Here is an 18,381-nt window from a genome sequence, read left to right as displayed (position 1 = left end):
GATTCTCCCCCTCCTCTTCCCCCTCCCGCCCTCCCTCTCCTTCTCCCTGAGTAACGATGCTGTCCTAGCAAGTGATGCTGTCGGAGACAGGAGACAGGCGCCGAGAAGGCATCGCCGCCGCCGCGGGGCTGGAGAGCCTCTCCCAGCACCAGCGCCCCGCTCGGCCCCGGGCTTCCTCGTCGCAGCCACGGCCGCGGCGGTTGCTCCCACGTTTTGATGGTGGGCGGCGGCAGCTCGGCTTCGGCGCCAGCCTCTAACTGCTCGATCGCTGGCCGCACCGCTCTCCGCTCCTGCCTTCCCGCCCTGGGCCGCCCGGGGCTGCGGAAGCCGCGGGAGGTGGGGAAGGGGCGCCCCGGGAAGACCGCACGGCCGCGAAGGTGGAGGAGGCCGGCAGCTGGTACCCCCAGACCCGGACCGCAGCTGGCGCGATGTCCACCAAGGTCAGGAAGTGCAAGGAGCAAGCAAGGGTGACCTTCCCCGCGCCGGAGGAGGAGGAAGACGAGGGCGAGGACGAGGGCGCGGAGCCGCAGCGCCGCCGCCGGGGCTGGAGGGGCGTCAACGGGGGGCTGGAGCCGCGCTCGGCACCCTCGCAGCGGGAGTCGCACGGCTACTGCCCGCCGCCCTTCTCCCACGGGCCGGACCTGTGAGTACCGGGCCCGGCCGCGGCCCGCGCCTCGGAGGGCGGTGCCGGGCGGGGGGCGGGAAAGCGCGCGCCGGGCGGCTCCACGACGTGCCCGGGACCTCCGAGACCCACATGGTACGGCCGGGCAGTTCGATTCGGGGTGATTTGGAGGGGACAGCCCTCGGCCGGAGGCTCGCCCCCTCGGTCCCGCGCGGTGGAGGGACTCAGGGGCCGCCGAGTGCGTGGCGGGGGCTCTGTCCCGGCTCAAGCGCACGGAACAGCCCGCAGGCGGGCACTCTGACTTCAGACCGGCATCCTGGCGAACAGCCACTCCCTGCCCTAGAGCCCAGGAGCTCGCACGACTGCCGCCAGGGCTGGGCACCCCTTGGAAGACGGACCCCGGGGTCCGGAGCTTACCTAGGGAGGCCGAGGAAGGTTAAAAGATGTGCACAGACCCAGGCGCGCACTTGAACCCCGAACTTCTCCCGGGTGTCCCAGCATGTAGCCACGCTGGGAACTTGGGTCCCCTCCGACGCTCTGGGACGTCGGGGGCGGGGGCAGAGAAGTGGGGAGTAGGGAGGGGACAGTGCGATACAGGGTGTGGGTTGAAGGTTTGTCCAGGCGCCTCGTCTGTCTGTGGTTCAGGCACAGTTGGGGTGAAACTGGAACTGAAGCCCTATAGGGTTCCCTGAGGGAAGGAGTGGGCATCGGGCAGCCGGGGAACCGTTTTAGTGGTAACTTTGGCCGCGGTTCCCGGGCGGAGTGGCTCGCGCCCCGGCACGGGGGCTCTCTTTTTCTCTTTCTTTCTCCCCCTCTCTCTCTTTCTAAACGAAGGAGCGGTCAGCGCGCTAATGCATGAGAAAGAGCAACTTTTCTTAATTTCCAATCTTGGAGACAGCTTTTAATCAGTGCGAGACGCAGAGAAGATAAAAAGAGGGTGATCGGTTTCACAGGGTGAGATGCTCTGTATTTTTCCTGTCACGTACACTGGGAGTGCCGCAGGGCTTACTGTCTTTTTTAGGAAGAACGCTCAGAACTAGGTAGAGAACTTGGGGTCGGATGGTGGCGGGCGGTGCAGACCGCCTGAGCCGGGGAAGTGATTCTCCAGGGTGGGGACAGAGGTTCTGCAGCGCCCCCTGCTGCCGGCGAGCGGCCCACCGCCCGAGGCCGAGACCTCCGGGTTGACCCCTGCACCCCATGATCGCGCGCTGCTTCGCCCACGCGGAGTCTGCGCCTGGTCTGGCTGCACCTACCCGTAGAACACAGGAACACAATCAATGGCTGGGAGTAGATCCTGCAGGGAAGAGTTCTGATTTTAAATGAGCGACTCATCCGGATATGGTTCAGTTATTGCTGAAGATAAGCATGGAATGGAAACGGCCCAGGAAATGGAGGGAAGGTACATCCTTTGGGATTAAAGCGCCACCAGCTCACTTCCCCGTCTCCCTAAGGTTTTAAAACATTGTCCATTTTTCCTTTTGCCAAATTAGTTTTTATAACCTAGCTGTTTCTTGGTTCCTTTATAAAATTCTTCTTTTTTAAAAAACCTTAAATCCTTCCATTAGACACCTGAACTCTTATCTGAGGAAGTAGGGCGGAGCAGAGATTATTCACTTTGCTTCTGAAATTTGAGGCCAATTACACAAAGCCCTGGGGCAAATTCTATGTAGACTTGCTGTCTCACTGCTAATAGAACATCTTTTGTATATGTTTGCTAACTTTACATAATTCAACAAGTAAATGTTGTGGTGTACTTATTTTGTAAAGGTCAAGAAGAAGACCCAGTCATTTTTAAGGAGATATACATTAAAAACTTTTCTTCTAGAGGCGGGGCAGCAAGCTCTTCATGTTTCTTTCAGGCTTGTCACTTGGTAACATCAGAGACTAGCTTAGTCTCTGTAACAGGGATTAGCTGTTTATTCCACCTTTGAGGAGAATACGGCCACTGTTTAATAAACAGTGTTTATTGTTGTTTAAAAGTGAACACGACAGCCTTAGGATGGATTCCGAGAAGGATACCCAGGGTCATTTCAGTAGACAAAACAGCATAGCTGAATTTAAAATTCAGCAGGATGCTGAGGATACAATCCCACCTTTACCAAGATAATTTCTCAGGGTAATTCTGTTGCTGGTTTCACTGCTCCCTGCTCCCCTATTCCATGTGGAAATTTTAAATAGACTGACTTGGTAGGAAAACTGTCACCTGCTGTATCACTAACAAGATTATTTTTACCCGTTGATAGAACTCTTGATTCAACCACTGATTCAAACCAAGACTTCCTTCATCCCAGTTGGTTGCAAACCTAGGACCAAGTAATATGTCATTGTAGTGATGGCCTCATTTTTTAATAATGTTTCAGTTCAATATATCTGATGAATTCCAAAAAAGGTATTGGAAGGCAGTTTTCATGAGTCTCAATTCAAGTGTTTCTCAAGCATGCATATTTGCAAAGTGTGGGCTAGGTACAGCAAGCCACAAAGATGAGCATGACAACTTTCCTGCGCTCAAGAATTTTAAAATCTCATGAGGAAGAGGTGGGAATGAGACCGGGCATGAGCAATTATGCTGTAAGTTATAGTAAAATCAGTTCCGTTTTCAAAAAAAAAACATACAAAGAGTGACAAAGGGTCAAGTGCAAAGAAGAGAAGGACAACGTTAGGTTGTGGGGAAATCAAGGAAACCTTTATGGGCCTTGAAGGATAGATAGGACAAGAAGCAGAGACAGGGTAAATACTTAATTCAAGTCCTCTCTTCCCCCACAATGCCAGGCATGTCTAAGGAATATAAGTTGGGTTTGGATGGAATATAGATATGTGTAGGGGAGCAGTGTTATTTAGCTGGACATGTTGGTTTGAGGCATTAGTGTGGAGGATCCTATATGCCAGAACGAGGCACTAGGGAGCCACTGATTGTTTTAAAGTACCGGTAATTTGAGCAAACCCACTCTGAATTGAAGTGACAATTAATAGAAAGTGAAGAGACAAATTAGGAGATGACTGTAACTCTCCAGGCTGAGATTAGGCTCTGTAATAGTGTAGTGTTGGTGGAATAGAAAGGGGAGAAATTGGGGGGAAAAAAAAGCCAGCTAGAATCTATGAAATTTTGCAACTCACTATCCATGAGGGCTTTAAAGAGAAAGCAGGATCAGAGACAATTTAGTGATTTTTGACCCAGATAACCAAGATGGTTGATGCCATTGTTGACAAGAAAAAAGCAAAGGTGAGGATCTGATTTTTCAGATAGTTCTTTTGTTGTTGTTTTCTTTTTAAATGAATAGTGAATGATCAAATATTTCTGATAGAGGTGTTAAGCAGGGAAAAGGAAATACAAGTTTAAAGCTGTCTGATGGGAATTGTTACACAGTTGTGTGACTACATGAGATTACTCAAAGGAGTGTGAAGAGAGAAAGGGAGTCCAAGCTAGATTTTGAGGGCAAAAAATTTTTGTTTAGAGGGCGGGGAGAAAAAGCAGCAAGAAAAGAGAAACATCGATGCACACTTGGCAAAAACTGAAAAGATCAAGAGAAAAACTTATGACTCTACTGTTAGAAGAATCAGTCCCTGTACGTATTGGCATACATGCACAAAATCATTAGATTTTTCAGCAATGTTATCTTTAACAGAGAAAGATTTCTAGAAAAAAATTCTGTTTAGTTTTTCTTCAGAGGAAGTGCTGCCAAAAAGTAGTCACAATAAAAGCAGTTAATTTGTGTTTATATACTACTTCATGCTGTCGTTTATACTCATTCACTTAAATCGCTCCTCTTTAAAGCAGTTTTTAAAATCATTGTCACTTAGCAAATGAGGAAATTAGTACACAGAGATGTAATGTTCTAACGCTTCCCCGGCAAATCAATAATAGATCTTCTAATACTCACCTTTATATGATCAAGGAACCAAAAATGAGTCCACAGTGCCTTGTAACTCAGATTACCTAAAACACTTTGTATGTTAGTGTCTGTGGCACTCACTGGTCTTGTATAAATGTTCCAGTCTTGGCTTAGTGCATGTGTTGGCTCAGGCATTAGACTGGAAGCAGCGCTTCCTTCCCTCCCAACCCTGGAGGGAATCAGATTCTCCAAGTGATTGCTGAATCTTAGGGACAGGAGTCTGAACGTTGAGTCCAGACTGATTAGTGTTATTAAGAAAGAAGCAGCTTTTTTTTACAGTTACAGTTTAATTTTTAAGAACAGCACAGCATGGCATTAGACTTAAGGAATTTATTTTTTTAATTTAATTTTTTTTTTTTTTTTTTTTTGGAGACAGGGTCTCACTCTGTCACCTAGGCTGGAGTGCAGTTGTGCGATCATAGCTCATTGCAGCCTCAAATCCTAGGCTCAAGTGATCCTCACATCTTAGCCTCCCAAGTAGCTGGGACTACAGGCACACACTACCATACATTTTGTAAAATTTTTCGTACAGACGAGGTCTCACTATGTTGCCCAGGCTGGTCTCTAACTCCTGAGCTCAAGCATTCCTTCTGCCTCTACCTCGCAAGTGGCTGTGATTATAGGCATGAACCACCGCGCCACCCAGCCTTGAGGCCTTTAATACTCTGAAACTTTTCTTTATATTATCAGTTGTATAACCTAGAGTAGCAATTTCACTATGTACAATGAGTCATCATTTTTGTTGGTTTGTTTTAAATTATTTTATGTGGTATCAAAGTAATACACGAATATAGCTTTAAAAGTTAGATAGTGCTAAAAGACTTCTACGAGCATCAGCAAGCCCCAGCAATTTCCTGGTCCCCTCTCCTTTTCTGTGTACTCCACTTTCAACTTTTTCATATACTGATATCTTTTTATTCATATTTTAGATGTTATCAATAGTCTCAGGTGAGAATTTATGTTCACATGTATCTCTTATTCTCCCCGTATCTTCCACAAGATGGTTTATCACAACTTCTGGTTAATATCTTATTTAAGTTCTTCATTAATATGGCCATGTAATCATTGTTCACTGCTAAGTCAAGTAGTATAGTATGACTACATTTATTTGATTTGATAATTGGTTGTTTTTCTTGGAGTAAATATTTGTCACATCGTGTCCTTGTTTCTTAGCTAAATCTTATACAGTGTCTAACTGTGTATGTTTTCCTGAAGTTATCCCTTCTAGAGCCCTCTAACTTTCTTTGTATGAGGTCTTTCCCCCACCCCCCCCCACCGCCCCCGCTTTAGGAAGCCCTTAGAATTGTCTCTTCATTAGCTGTCTTCTGAAGATGTACCTTGGTATGGATGCTTTCTTCACCACCTGAGCTGGACACTGGGGTAACACTTTCCATCTGGACATTATGTCCTTTAGTTCTGGGAAGTTTTAGTTCTGAGAAGTTTTCCTAACCACCATTTTTATTCTTTGCTTTTTCTAGAATTTCTCTTGTCTTGATGTTGGACCTCCTGACTGATCCCCTAGTTTTTGTATCTCTTCTCTTCTGTTTTCCAATGCTTGCTTTTTCTGTTTTTTCTATTTCCTTGTTTCTATCCCCCAACTCTTTCACTGAATGTATTTCCATCTTAGTGATTATATTTTTAATTTCTAAGAGTTCTTTCTTGTCTTCTGAGTATTCTTTTTTGTAGCATTCTTTATTTCAGAGATCCAGGGTTTTTTTCCTAATGTTTCTCAGGGGAGAAGAGATTGGGAAATAATAAACCTGGCTGTTGGTATTGACGAACTGGGCAAGAGTCCCCCTGTTCCTAGTTCCTGCCCTCCCGTAGGCCTGGTATCCCCAGGTCTAGAGCATTTCTGTTTCCGTATCTCCAGAGATTCCATATCCTATCTCTTATAGGGGTGCAGGAGGGTTGTCACTTAACCATATCAATTAGCAGGTGGGAATGTAGGGGGAGGGTTTCCATGCACTTGTTATACAGCCAATCCCCTCATTTTAGGTTCCAGCCTTATCTCTACTTTCTGGAATTCTTTTTGCCTTCAATTTCTGGGCATTCTCTGGCATTGAGCTGGGTGGATCAGCTTGTTTTCTGTAACAGCCACTCCAGTTGAAACTTCTTTCCGTCCACTAAATGATTTACTACTTTAACAACTCATCACCTTTCCACCATTACATATTGTGGCTTGGAGTTACAGATGTCTCTTGGTTTCATGGAAGATGAAATTTGTGTTGCAGTTCCTTGTTCTCCTTGTTTAGAGAGATAATTTTGAAAAGGAGAAGTGGTGAGAAAGGCCTTTATTCCACCGTCTGGAGACTGAACATCTCTATGATGGTGTGTTGTGTTTATTTAAGCCCTATCATTGGCAATATTATTGAACATAACCAAGAATGGCAGAAGGAAGAACATTCTTACTCGTAACTGATCTTATTAGGCACATGGAGTAGATAGTAACTTACACTGTGTGGTAAGAAGGTCGTCTGAATTCCCCACCTAAAATCATCTTAGTACCACACTTCTGAAATTTAACAATATAGAATATTTTGAAGAATAATAGAATGTTTGAATTTGAAAGGATTTCATCTAGTCCAGTCTCTTATTTTACAAATTAAGAAACTGAAGCTGCAGGTTGACATCTGATTCACAGCAGCCCCAGGCCATCTGAAATCCCCAGCTTTCAGGGACTGTGCTGTTCGCGCTGTGGCCTCCTTTGGTTAAGCATTTCTGTCTGCCTCAAAGAAAGTTTAAAATTGCATGTACTCCTGGGAGAAGCAATACAGGAAACTATTAATTAGTATTAATTTATTTATGAAATCCAATTAATTCATCATTTAAATTTGGCTGCTGATGGCAGATCAACTTGAGAAAGTTGGTAAGCTAAGTAGGAGGTCTAGGAATAAGGGAAAAGAGAAAAGGGTATTGCAAAGCACAATTGACCCCCTGCCAAATATTATTTATGATTATCCCTTTTATTAATATTAGAGAGGTGAGAGGATCCCAGTCCAGCACTAGACCGTCTTCTGAGGACTGAGTTAGAATTTTAAGGATTTTTCATTATTGTGCTGGGATATAAAATGTGTCTGTTCTGCTGTCCCTCTCTCTTTCTCTTAAAGTTGTTATTAAACATTGAGCTTTTCCTTTGCCTACAATATCCCATAAACCTTTACTCCCCCACCCTCCCCCAGCGCCCGCCCCCCCCATTTATAATAGGCAATCAAACACCATGGGAAATGTAATAGGAGGAAGAAAACTTTACGGAGTTGCTGTGCCCTTCCTAGCTCAGGATTGAGATATCCTGTTTCAGGGAGGATGCTTAAGGAATGATGAATGGCTGCTGGGCATTCTTCTAAGGAAGGGAGACTCTTTGCTTGTCCAGAAGTCTTGCTTCTCAACCCTCTCCCCTGTACTGCCCTTGGAGTTGCATAACATCCACCCAGAAGGGGCGCCATATTAGTGGGCTGTGCTGGGTGAACACATAGGAGTCTGGCCCGATACAGAGGGTCTGCAGATGTGGACTGGGATGGCTGACTTCACACTTATGCACGAGGGGCTCAGCAGTGACTTTGTGAGAATAACTAGGATTGTTATAGCATTTTGTGTTTAATTTAGCATTTAGGTCAGGTATATTTGTCTTCAATTATCTAGTTAAAAAAAAAACCAATTAAAAATACTATTTTCTTTGCACTGTTCAAATAATAGGTGATAATATGGATTTGGTCCTAGGTCCTTTTAAAAAATGAGAATTAAATGTCCACAAATGCGTGACTTGTTAAGGAAAATGTGTGACTTGTTTTGACTTTAGATATGGATGATAATGATAGAAAACCAGATCCCTTTATTCTAATAACTATATGTATATAATTGATAGTGACTAATGTATTTAAATATGAACTTCTCTCGGGTCAGTAGAAGTTCCTTAATTTTATTATCTGAAGTCATTTTGTCTGAATTCTTGTTCAAGTATAGACTGAATTTATATAACTTTTAATTTCATTGTCACTGATCTTCCTGAAATAATAAAAATTAGTTTTAAAAAGCATTGTGAAGATGAGTTTGAGATTTAATTACTGATTATTAAAAGTTATTAATTTTAAGATTTATCTTCTGTTTGCCTCTAGATTATCCTGATGAAATATAACTATGTAAAATCAAAATCAAGAGATATAGAATGCATCAAATACTTTTGTGGTGTAACCAAGAATTAAATGTTATTAAGCAGAAATTTGCTTTGAAAGAATGATTGTTGACATTACTTTTATTATTATTAATTTATATTATTCGTGACATTCTTTTTTTATAGATAAATCACTTCAATGCCCCTCCACCACTGCTTCTTCCACACATAATCATATGTGACCAGTGGTATTCTGTAATCTAGAGGGGGAAAATTGTCTGTTCCTTAGGTCTTCAGTGATGTGGTTTAAGTATGTGTGCATCTGTGCATCCATCCCTCCAATAGATCTCACCGTATACTAAAAGCCAAGCATTTGGATATGAAAAGAGGCAGCCTTTGCCTTTAAGAACATTTTTGCATCACTAGGGAGATAGGCATGAAGACAGACAATTGCAAAGCAATACAGTGGTTGGTTTAATGGGGAGTATACACAAAACACAGTCCTAGAAGCATAAACATTTAAGTTCTAGAAGGCATTTGCTTGAATACTTTCTTGGGCACATACATTTAAGAAGTATTACCAAGAAGTCATGCAGGCAATGGCTAAGGGTCCTCACTTCTGCTCCAGTGTACTTTTAGAGGGAGCAATGCACTGTTAGGTATCTGTTTGCTTTTCTGGTTTTAGCTGCTGAGGAATCTGGCAAAGAGCTACTCATGCTTTCATGAAAAGAAGGAGAGATAAAGCAATGGAGATAGACCAGGGTTCCTCTCCTTAAGTACATAACAGCTTCTTGCTTCTGACAGTCATTAGAGCAAATGCCAAAATTATCATATGTCTAATAGATGTTTTTTAAGTTTTCTTTTTTTTTTTTGAGACAAGGTCTCATTCTGTCACCCAGGCTGGAGTGCAGCGGCGCAATCTTGACTCACTGCAACTTCCGACTCCTGGATTCAAGCCATTGTCGATTCTCGTGCCTCAGCCTCCCAAGTAGCTGGGACTACAGGCATGCACCACCACGCCCAGCTAATTTTCGTATTTTTAGTAGAGATGGGGTTTCACTATGTTGCCCCAGTTGGTCTAGAACTTCTGGCTTCAAGTGATTCATCTGCCTCTGCCCCCTAAAGTGCTGGGATTACAGGCATGAGCCACCATGCCTGGCCAAGATTTATTAAAATTATACATGAAGAATTCTGAATATAATGCAGGCCAACAGAAACTATCAGGGAATTCATTACTGTGGAGACCTAAATATCTCTCTGCGCTTATAAGTGCTGGAATGTTTACATTTTAAATATTTATGTGTGTGTGTCATGGGGCGGTGGGAAGGATGAGAATCTTTAGAAAAGAAATCTGTGCTTTCCTCTTTCTTCAGTGAAGCACTTTATCTTGCTGGTTTGGTTGTTACTGTGACAATGTATTATTGAGCTCTATGATGTGTAGGTAGATGTAGGCTGAGAAGTAGGTATGAGATACTTGTGGACTACCTGTGGCCATGTACCCTCTAACTAAACAGTTGAACTGATGGGCTAGCTTTCTCTACCCTTGCATGCTGGTGCATTTAGCGGCTACTGGGGTTCAGTATCCCCATTCCACTTCTTTCCCTCCAAAAAATATATATTAAGAGATGTTCAAAATGTGCGTTTTTGATGATATTAAGACTGTTTGTCAGATTCTCTCTCCTCCTTCCAACCACATACACATAAGCCTACTGTGTAGATGTCAGATGTCTCCAGAGGTAGGCGCATTGACTGACAGGTGCCTGCTTGCCAGGGAGATGATGGGATTTTTCTATTGTTTGACTTTTCTTCTCTGATTTTCTTGTCCTTTGTCAGTACCTGCTGCTTCCCACCCTCATTACCATTTCCAATTATCACCATCTCCATAGTGTAACTAACATGGTGGCTGTTCTCTAACACTTTCCCCCACCTCTGTGCTTTTCTCACTACTTATCTTCTGTGGCTCCGTCTGCTCTTCTTGCCCTTCACAAACTGATGGACAGGATCCTAGCTGGTTAGCGCTGTCACTTTCTTCAATGTGGTGAACTCTCCATCCAAACATTTTGGATGTCATTCTCATTAACTCAACTCACAGTGATGGTGTTCTTACTTTGCTTGCTTGCTACATGGGTTGAACAGTTGGTTAATCTTTACGTCATTCAATAAAGGATTTGAGGTGACTTCCTTAATAATGTTCATGTATTGCAGCATGCTAAGGAGCTTGTGATTCAACCCAAAGAGCCATGTTAGAAGCTATTCTTTGTAGAACCAAAATGTTCCAACACATAAGCTCAGCATACATTTTAATAATGATACGTGGATTTATAACCCATTGTTCATTTTCTTATTCCCTAGCAGCATCATGATAAAGTAGCCAGGAAAAAGACCTCTGAGCTCTAATTTTCTAGTTCTGTACCCCTCAGTGACTTTAAGGGAGGTACCATTCTGATGAAGTCTTTTAATCTGCAGAATTAGTATCAATTGCCAAGTATTTTTGAACATATAGTACATTGTATAAGGTACAGTGGAGATAATATATCAAGAATAAAACACAAGAAGCATAAAACGTTTATCCTCAATTGAACTTGAGGACATGAGTGTCACAGGAGACAATAATTAAGGAGATGAAATAAAATTAAGTGTCTATTATTTATGAGTAGACTACCTATATTACAAAAGCTCAGGCTGACGTGGTCAGGAATGGCTTCAGAAAGGATCAAAAGACTCAACATTTCATACTGAACAGAATCTTGTGGGTCATATCGGCATCGCCCTGTGAAATGTGACCCTCTGTATACAGAAGTGTGATGTAAACTGGACCACTGATGGTAGGAAGGATTTGAACTGGTGAAGAGCAGAAATAACAGTATATTCAGGGAGGGAAACGTAAGAGGAACATCCCAGAGGTAGGTGTAAAAGGGTCAAGAAATCATTCACAACTTGGATGGGCAGCAACGTCTAGCTCCTGTAATCTGCCTGTAACAAAAGTCTGTCTCCTCAGCCTCCCACCTACTGAGTAGGAGAGAAAAAATTAAATGCCCAATCTGTGGTTCACATTAGTGTGTTTTTGCTTACTACACAGACACTCAACAAGTGAATAGTGCAATCAATAAATTAAGCAATTAAGTCAATTAAGCAATTAAGCAGTTATGTGAATTGACAAGGAGGGAAGGCTTGCTCTGCATTTTGCAGGGATTTGGTCAGTTAGGACAGTGTCTCCCCATGTCTTGGGCTGGCGTGGAAGGGGTTTTTGCTTCCTGATTCTTGTCCCCCAATCTCCAAAAGGGCTCAGAGTCTCAGTGGCCTGTCTGCCAGCATTCAGCACACTGCAGAAAGAGGCTGGGAGCTGACCTCTTTTATCTTAGTTTGATACTAAAAGTAAATGTTTATTTGGATAAACTTGCTCAGGCTCTCGGGAACTACCCTTTCCCCTGCTCCTCTCTGTCACATCTGGCCCTTGGGGGAGGGGAGCTTTCCCCCTGGAGGGGGAAACAGTTAGTGTCCTCTAACTCTTCTGGTCTCTGGGCACTGTTCTATGTCTACTTGGGTGCTGCTTGTCAGCAGAAGTAACTGGATCTAGGCTGACTTTCTTTTGTTAGAAATCCAGATATGCTCCCTCAAGTACTTGGTTTCATCAGAGCTCCCACTGCTACAAAGCCCAGCACCTGCAACATCCTCCATCCGCCTTACAGTACCAGCAGTCTGTCCCAAGCCTTAGTGCAGGCTACCTGGCTCTCATAGCAGGGTCCACATCGCAGGGGAGATGAGGGTGGCTTGAGAAAGCTCTTTGCTTTACCCACATCATTCCATTACTTAACCAGTATTTAAGGTACTTCCTTACTTATTGAATTCACATCTTGACTTTTACTTCCTTGCTGTTGTTTATTTATCCTCCCAGAACAGTAAGCATCACGGCTTTGCTGTCAAAAGTGGGAGAGCTATCTTGTCTGCACAATGAGAGCACTTTATGATCAGGGTCCTTCAGGATGAATTAGAGGAATAAAGGAATTGAGCAAATCTTTTCATTAGACAATTTCTCTTTTCTCAAATTCTGCTTGCAAAATCCTCAAAATCATTCAGTCGAAAAATAGAAAAATCCCATAATTTTTTGCTTGCAAGAATCTGAACTTCTCCATGATCCTTTTCTTTTCACTCCTCTAAAATGTATCTTCTTGAACTCCTCTTGAATACACTCACCCAACTCTATGCTGCACCACCCACCCTCCAGGCAGAGATGTCCTGAGTCAACCAGGGCAAAGATCTTGTATTGAAAAGGCAAAAAAGAAGAGCACCTTAATATATTTTCAACAAATATCCTTAATAGTACGGGAGTACCCTTGACAGTACAGGAATAGCAGAATAATATGTTTACAGGACAGTGAAGAATGAATCTGAGGAACAAGGGAAGGAAATTTGGCTAGGCAGGGTGGGGTGGGCTGTGACCGTCCCTAAAGGTCATACAGAGGAGTTGCGACTGATGAAAAGAGCAGTAGGGGGGTTACTAATGGTTTTCTGGTTGTTTTTTTTTTTAAAGAGAAGTGTGATCTGGTGAAAGCAGAATTTACGAACAGGAAGATGCTGGGCATGTTTGTCATGTATAAAGAGGAGAATCAGGTACAGCTGGAGACAGTGAAAAATAACATTCAGACAGATTCCAGGTTGAATCCCGGTTCTTCGTTATTTTAGCATTTGTGTTACCTTGGGCAATTTCATTTGAGCTCAGTTTTGTTATCTATGAAACAGAGAAAATTATAACTACTTCGTAGTATTGTTATGAGAATTAAATATGATAGTGCATTGAAAACACTACATACATATGAGGTACTCAAAAAAGTTTAGTTGCCTTCCCTCATGCCATCTCTGCTGGGAAGCTGTTACAACATCCTAGCTATGGCTTGATAAAGATCTGGAGGCTGGTGCTGGCAGTGAGAATTGGAAGGAAGCATTCAGTACAAGAAACATCCCAAAGCAGAAGCTTTAGAACTTTGTGACTGACACGATCATAACAGTGAGTCATAGATGACCTTGAAATTTCTAAACCTGAATAATCAGCCTGAGATACAAATGTTAGGAGTGGGAGCTGCTTTAAGGAAGAAGGTGAGTTGGGGCATTTTAGAGTGGCCATGGGACAGACCACAGTACATGTGGGACCTGAGGTCAGGTGAGAGGATGGGATCTAGGAAGCAATTTGGAAACTCAACTAAACAGATATTTATCAATATTTACTTTCTATGGGTCACTGGGTAGAACTCTGTGGATAATGATAAATAAAACATGACTGTACTGTCTATGAATGTGTACAGTAGTGGCATATATGAGAGGGTATTTATTAATACTCTGGTTTTTTTTTTTTTTTTTTGAGACGGAGTCTTGCTGTGTTGCCCAGGCTGGAGTGCAGTGGCCGGATCTCAGCTCACTGCAAGCTCTGCCTCCCGGGTTTACGCCATTCTCCTGCCTCAGCCTCCCGGAGTCTCGCTGTGTTGCCCAGGCTGGAGTGCAGTGGCCGGATCTCAGCTCACTGCAAGCTCTGCCTCCCGGGTTTACGCCATTCTCCTGCCTCAGCCTCCCGAGTACCTGGGACTACAGGGCCTGCCATCTCACCCAGCTAGTTTTTTGTATTTTTTAGTAGAGACGGAGTTTCACCGGGTTAGCCAGGATGGTCTCAATCTCCTGACCTCGTGATCTGCCCGTCGTGGCCTTCCAAAGTGCTGGGATTACAGGCTTGAGCCACCGCGCCCGGCCTTTTTTTTTTTTTTTTTTTAAATAAAGTCAGACACTTGAGTCCGGGAGCCTGAGGTTGCAGGGAGGCAGAGGTTGCAGCGAGCCAAGATCCTGCCACTACACTCCAGCCTGGGTGACAGAGTAAGACTCTGTCCCAAATAACTTAAAACAGGTTTAAAACACATGGAATATAGGATATTTGTTTTTAAATCTATGTGAGAAATCATTTAAAAAAGGAGAAAGACTGTGCCAGAAATTTGGAATAAGATAGTAATAATAATTGAGCAGTTTTAGTTCCTAGCTATATTCCTGGATACCGTAAGAGGGGTCAGGGGAGTGAGGGTTATACAGTTTTTATTATTAAAGGACAAAAACTCATCTGAAGAGAGAGGCTTGTTGATTTGCAATTCTAGGTTGACTTTGGCACTTTAATCCTCAAAAAAGGTACAAAGAATACTATAGTGAACAATCTATTTAACTCTTTAATTGTTTTTGTAAAGATACAATAACGTTTTAAAAATATCACTCCTTCATAAAAGCAAGGTCTTGACATTAAATGGTCACTGCTGAAGGCATTTCTGTAGGCTGCCTACTTGCTGTGCTGTGGTTTAGGTAAATAGCTTCCTGGAGACCAAATTTTAAATAGTTAATAAAGTTTAGGGAAACTAAATGAATGTGAGACTACTTGTCCCTTAGCCCGTGCTGCTCAAACATATTATTTCCACTTCATTTTTGGCAGGACCAGAGTGACAACTGCTTGAAGGCCTCATAGTCAGGGGTCATTGATCCAGGATGCTCCATTATTTTTATATTGGAGGTTCCCAGGAATTGTAAAGGACTTTCATTTAAAGTACGTATTTCAGGGTCCAACCATGAGAGATTCTGACTTAGTTCATCTGGAATGGGGCCCAGAAATCTGATTTCAACAAGCCTTCCAAGTGACCTTGAGGCAGGTGGTACTCAGGTCACACTTAGAGAAACCCTGTCGGAGGTCAGATGAGTTCATAGGAAAGTTATGAGAACTGAGGAGTGTTACTTGTATTTTAGCTTCTGAATAGAGTAGAGCAGAGGGTTCCCTATGGTTCCACCACAATATTTCTCAGAAGAGCCTTTCATCTGCTTAAGTGTTTTGTTTGGACAAATTCTAGGATCGCAAAAAGCATGAAAAAAAAATGTTTTGCCTTAAAATGTATTGTCAGTGTCCTCATTCAGGCTGCCATGACAAAATATCATAGAATGGGTGACTAATAAAACAAACAAAAAAACCCAGAAATTTATTTTCTTCCAGTTCTGGAGACTGGAAGTCTGAGATCAGGGTGCCAGCATGTTCGGTTTTTGGAGAGGTACCTTGTAGGTGGCCACCTTCTCGATGTTTCCTTACATAGGAGGTAGCAGGGTGAGGGGAGCAAACCCTTTTGTCCTATAAAGGCACTAATCCCATCATCAGAGCCCCATCTTTATGATCCTGTGATTTCATAATAATCTCCCAAAGGCTCTATCTCCAAATACTATCACATTAAGGGTAGGGCTTCAACATACGAATTTTGTGGGGACACAATTTGGCAGTTGGATATTACTAGCTATCTGTATTAGTCAAAAGATGCTTAAACATGGCCCTCATAGATCTGCGGGTCAGTGGTACTCCAATGCTTTTACTAGAAAGACGTCCCTGCAGAATGTACTGTCACAGTGTTGAATGACCCATTGGATGAAGATCAGAGGGTAGGAAATTCCTGGCAAAATAATTTTAGTGTTAACATTGCTAGAGTTAAACATTCTGTCCCATTCACCCACATTCCTTCCATATTTTTCATGCTAGAAGAGATACATTGTCAAGGCCAGCTGAGATTATGTTTATGTATTGTGGATGATGTGAATATTGACTCGTTCCATCAGTTCAGACTAATGAAATTTATCTTAGTACTATAAGGAAAGTTAACAAAAAGACACTTCGATTTGTGAATTTACCATGAGTGACATTGTCAGCTCTTTTATTTTGATAAAACAGTATAATTTATTCTAATTGAGATATCTGACTTCTCAGTGTCAGAAGTTTTTAAAGACAAAATAAAAATGACATGTGATTTGTTCTAAAATCAGACATTTCAGTTCAAATATATAGTATGGAGATATAGCTTCTGAAGGAATAAGATAGTATTAAGAAAAAACCTAAAATACTAAGAAATATAAAGGAAAAATTCATGAAAGAATGATGTCTTAATATTCTCAACCCAGTGTCTTTTGGGAGAAATAATAGGATTTTTATAAGTGATTTTCCCTCTAGGTAGCAATCATTAAATTAAAAGCCTTTCCACCAAGATGTCACACTTTAATAAGGGTTTATTTTCCCAAAGATAACCCCTCTGAGTATTGAAATTCTGACATATATACTCCGCATATATTTCCTCTCATCGATACATAATATTTTATACAACATGGAATTTCTGGTCATCTGAAGAATATCAGTTCATAGATTAATAATAAAAATATTGACCCAGTGAAGTCAGTACCACTAATAGTCATAAAATATACTTATTGCTATCATATTTACAAGATTTGTTTAAAATCCTTGTCATAGAGTTTGGTCTTGAGACAAAGTTCTCTTCTATGCAGTTCTTGTCCACCTAAAAGTCATTATTATACCAACACACACACACACCCCCCCCACACATGTCCCCCAACTCAGACTTGCACCCTGCCCTTGTCTCCCACACATACCACACATCATACACTCTACTCCACACCCTCCCCTACACATCATACCCTACTCATAACAGCCAAATACAGGATATTTATTTCACTTCAGAAAGATTATAATGTAATGATTTCTAATAAATACTTATATTTTAACATTTTTGTCAACTAAGGGATTAAAAAATAAAAATTTTAATAAATAAAAATGTAAAACATTAATTTTATGTTTAATAAAGAGATTCACACTGTGGTTAAAACTATTCAAAATATGCAAGAGGGTATAAGTGAAAAGTGAAAGTCCCCCTTCCTCTATGACTTCTTAGTCCCAGCCCAGATATGACTTCAACAGCTTCATGTGTTGATTTCTAGAAATTGCTACAAATACATATGTGTATATAAAACAAATATGTTTATTTAATTTTTAAAAGTTGATCAGTTGACACTAGTCGAGCCATTAGAATTGGGTGCCAGTCACAGCACTGTGTCCTTGCATAAGTCAACAAGCCTCTATGGGGACCCCTTTAGTTGCCATACCTCTATGGAGTCAGGCTTGCCCAGCCACATTTGCCTTAGTCCCTATCCGGGAGACCTTCTGCCAGTGGCTTCTGTGCTCCTCTCTCTGTTTGGGGCCCTCAGAGCTGAAAACGGAGTTGGCACTGGGCTGCCTCTGATTCCTCTTGCCAGGGAAGCTTCCCAATTTAGTCATCCACCCCAGGCACCCAGGGAGGCCGGTATCCTCTCTAGTTAATTTTCAACTTCTGACTCCACGAATACAGTTTTTTCAATGGTATGAGGTATTTCTGGAATATATATTCTAGAAATAAAGCATTTTCTTTTCTAGCCATTCACTTTTAACTTTGACTTATTTGCTTCACAAATCAGTATTGTGGAAAAAGCTTTATCTGGTACTTTTTGGTACAATTCATCCCAGCAAAAATCACAGATTTTTAAAAGGAAGTTATCTTGAATGTTGGAACTGGGTAAGGTAAGGTATAGATTTATACAATATTTGTGCAATATTTTAATAGCCACCAAAATATTGCACAGACTATTGAAAGATTATAGATAGTCACAATGTTAAAAGTGTTTATTTAGCATTGTTTTTCAGAGACCCTGAATTTCTGAAAAAGCTTTTTATTCATGAGGAAAATCTGGAGAACTTTATAAAATTCGATTTTATACCTGGCATAAGGATGATGCACAAGGAAATGAAATTATTTACCTAGCATCACGGAAATTAAGATGTGAACTCAAATCACTGTACACATCAATTGACATAACTTTTATAATGCAGCTAAATAAATCTCAACTAATGTGGTTGTGTTAGGATTTCAGTGCACATTGATCTG

General features: G+C 42.1%; 1 protein-coding gene across 2 annotated transcripts in view; it reads left to right on the top strand.

Moving 5' to 3' along the window:
- The first annotated feature begins 360 nt into the window (after positions 1-360).
- TRPC3 (transient receptor potential cation channel subfamily C member 3) overlaps positions 361-18,381 on the top strand; it is a 72,335-nt gene continuing 54,314 nt past the window's right edge. Inside the window, exons 1-2 of one of the 2 annotated variants that reach the window (XM_025385933.1) lie at positions 429-619; positions 5,095-5,125. In XM_025385933.1, coding sequence (XP_025241718.1) covers positions 429-619; positions 5,095-5,125 — 222 coding nt within the window. Of the gene's footprint in view, positions 644-5,094; positions 5,126-18,381 lie in introns of both variants that reach the window. The other variant, XM_025385932.1, reaches the window with a different exon arrangement.

This window comes from Theropithecus gelada, chromosome 5, assembly GCF_003255815.1.
Source record: "Theropithecus gelada isolate Dixy chromosome 5, Tgel_1.0, whole genome shotgun sequence".
NCBI lineage: Eukaryota > Metazoa > Chordata > Mammalia > Primates > Cercopithecidae > Theropithecus > Theropithecus gelada.
Note: the sequence above shows the minus strand (reverse complement) of the source record. Positions and strands in the feature narration are given on the sequence as shown.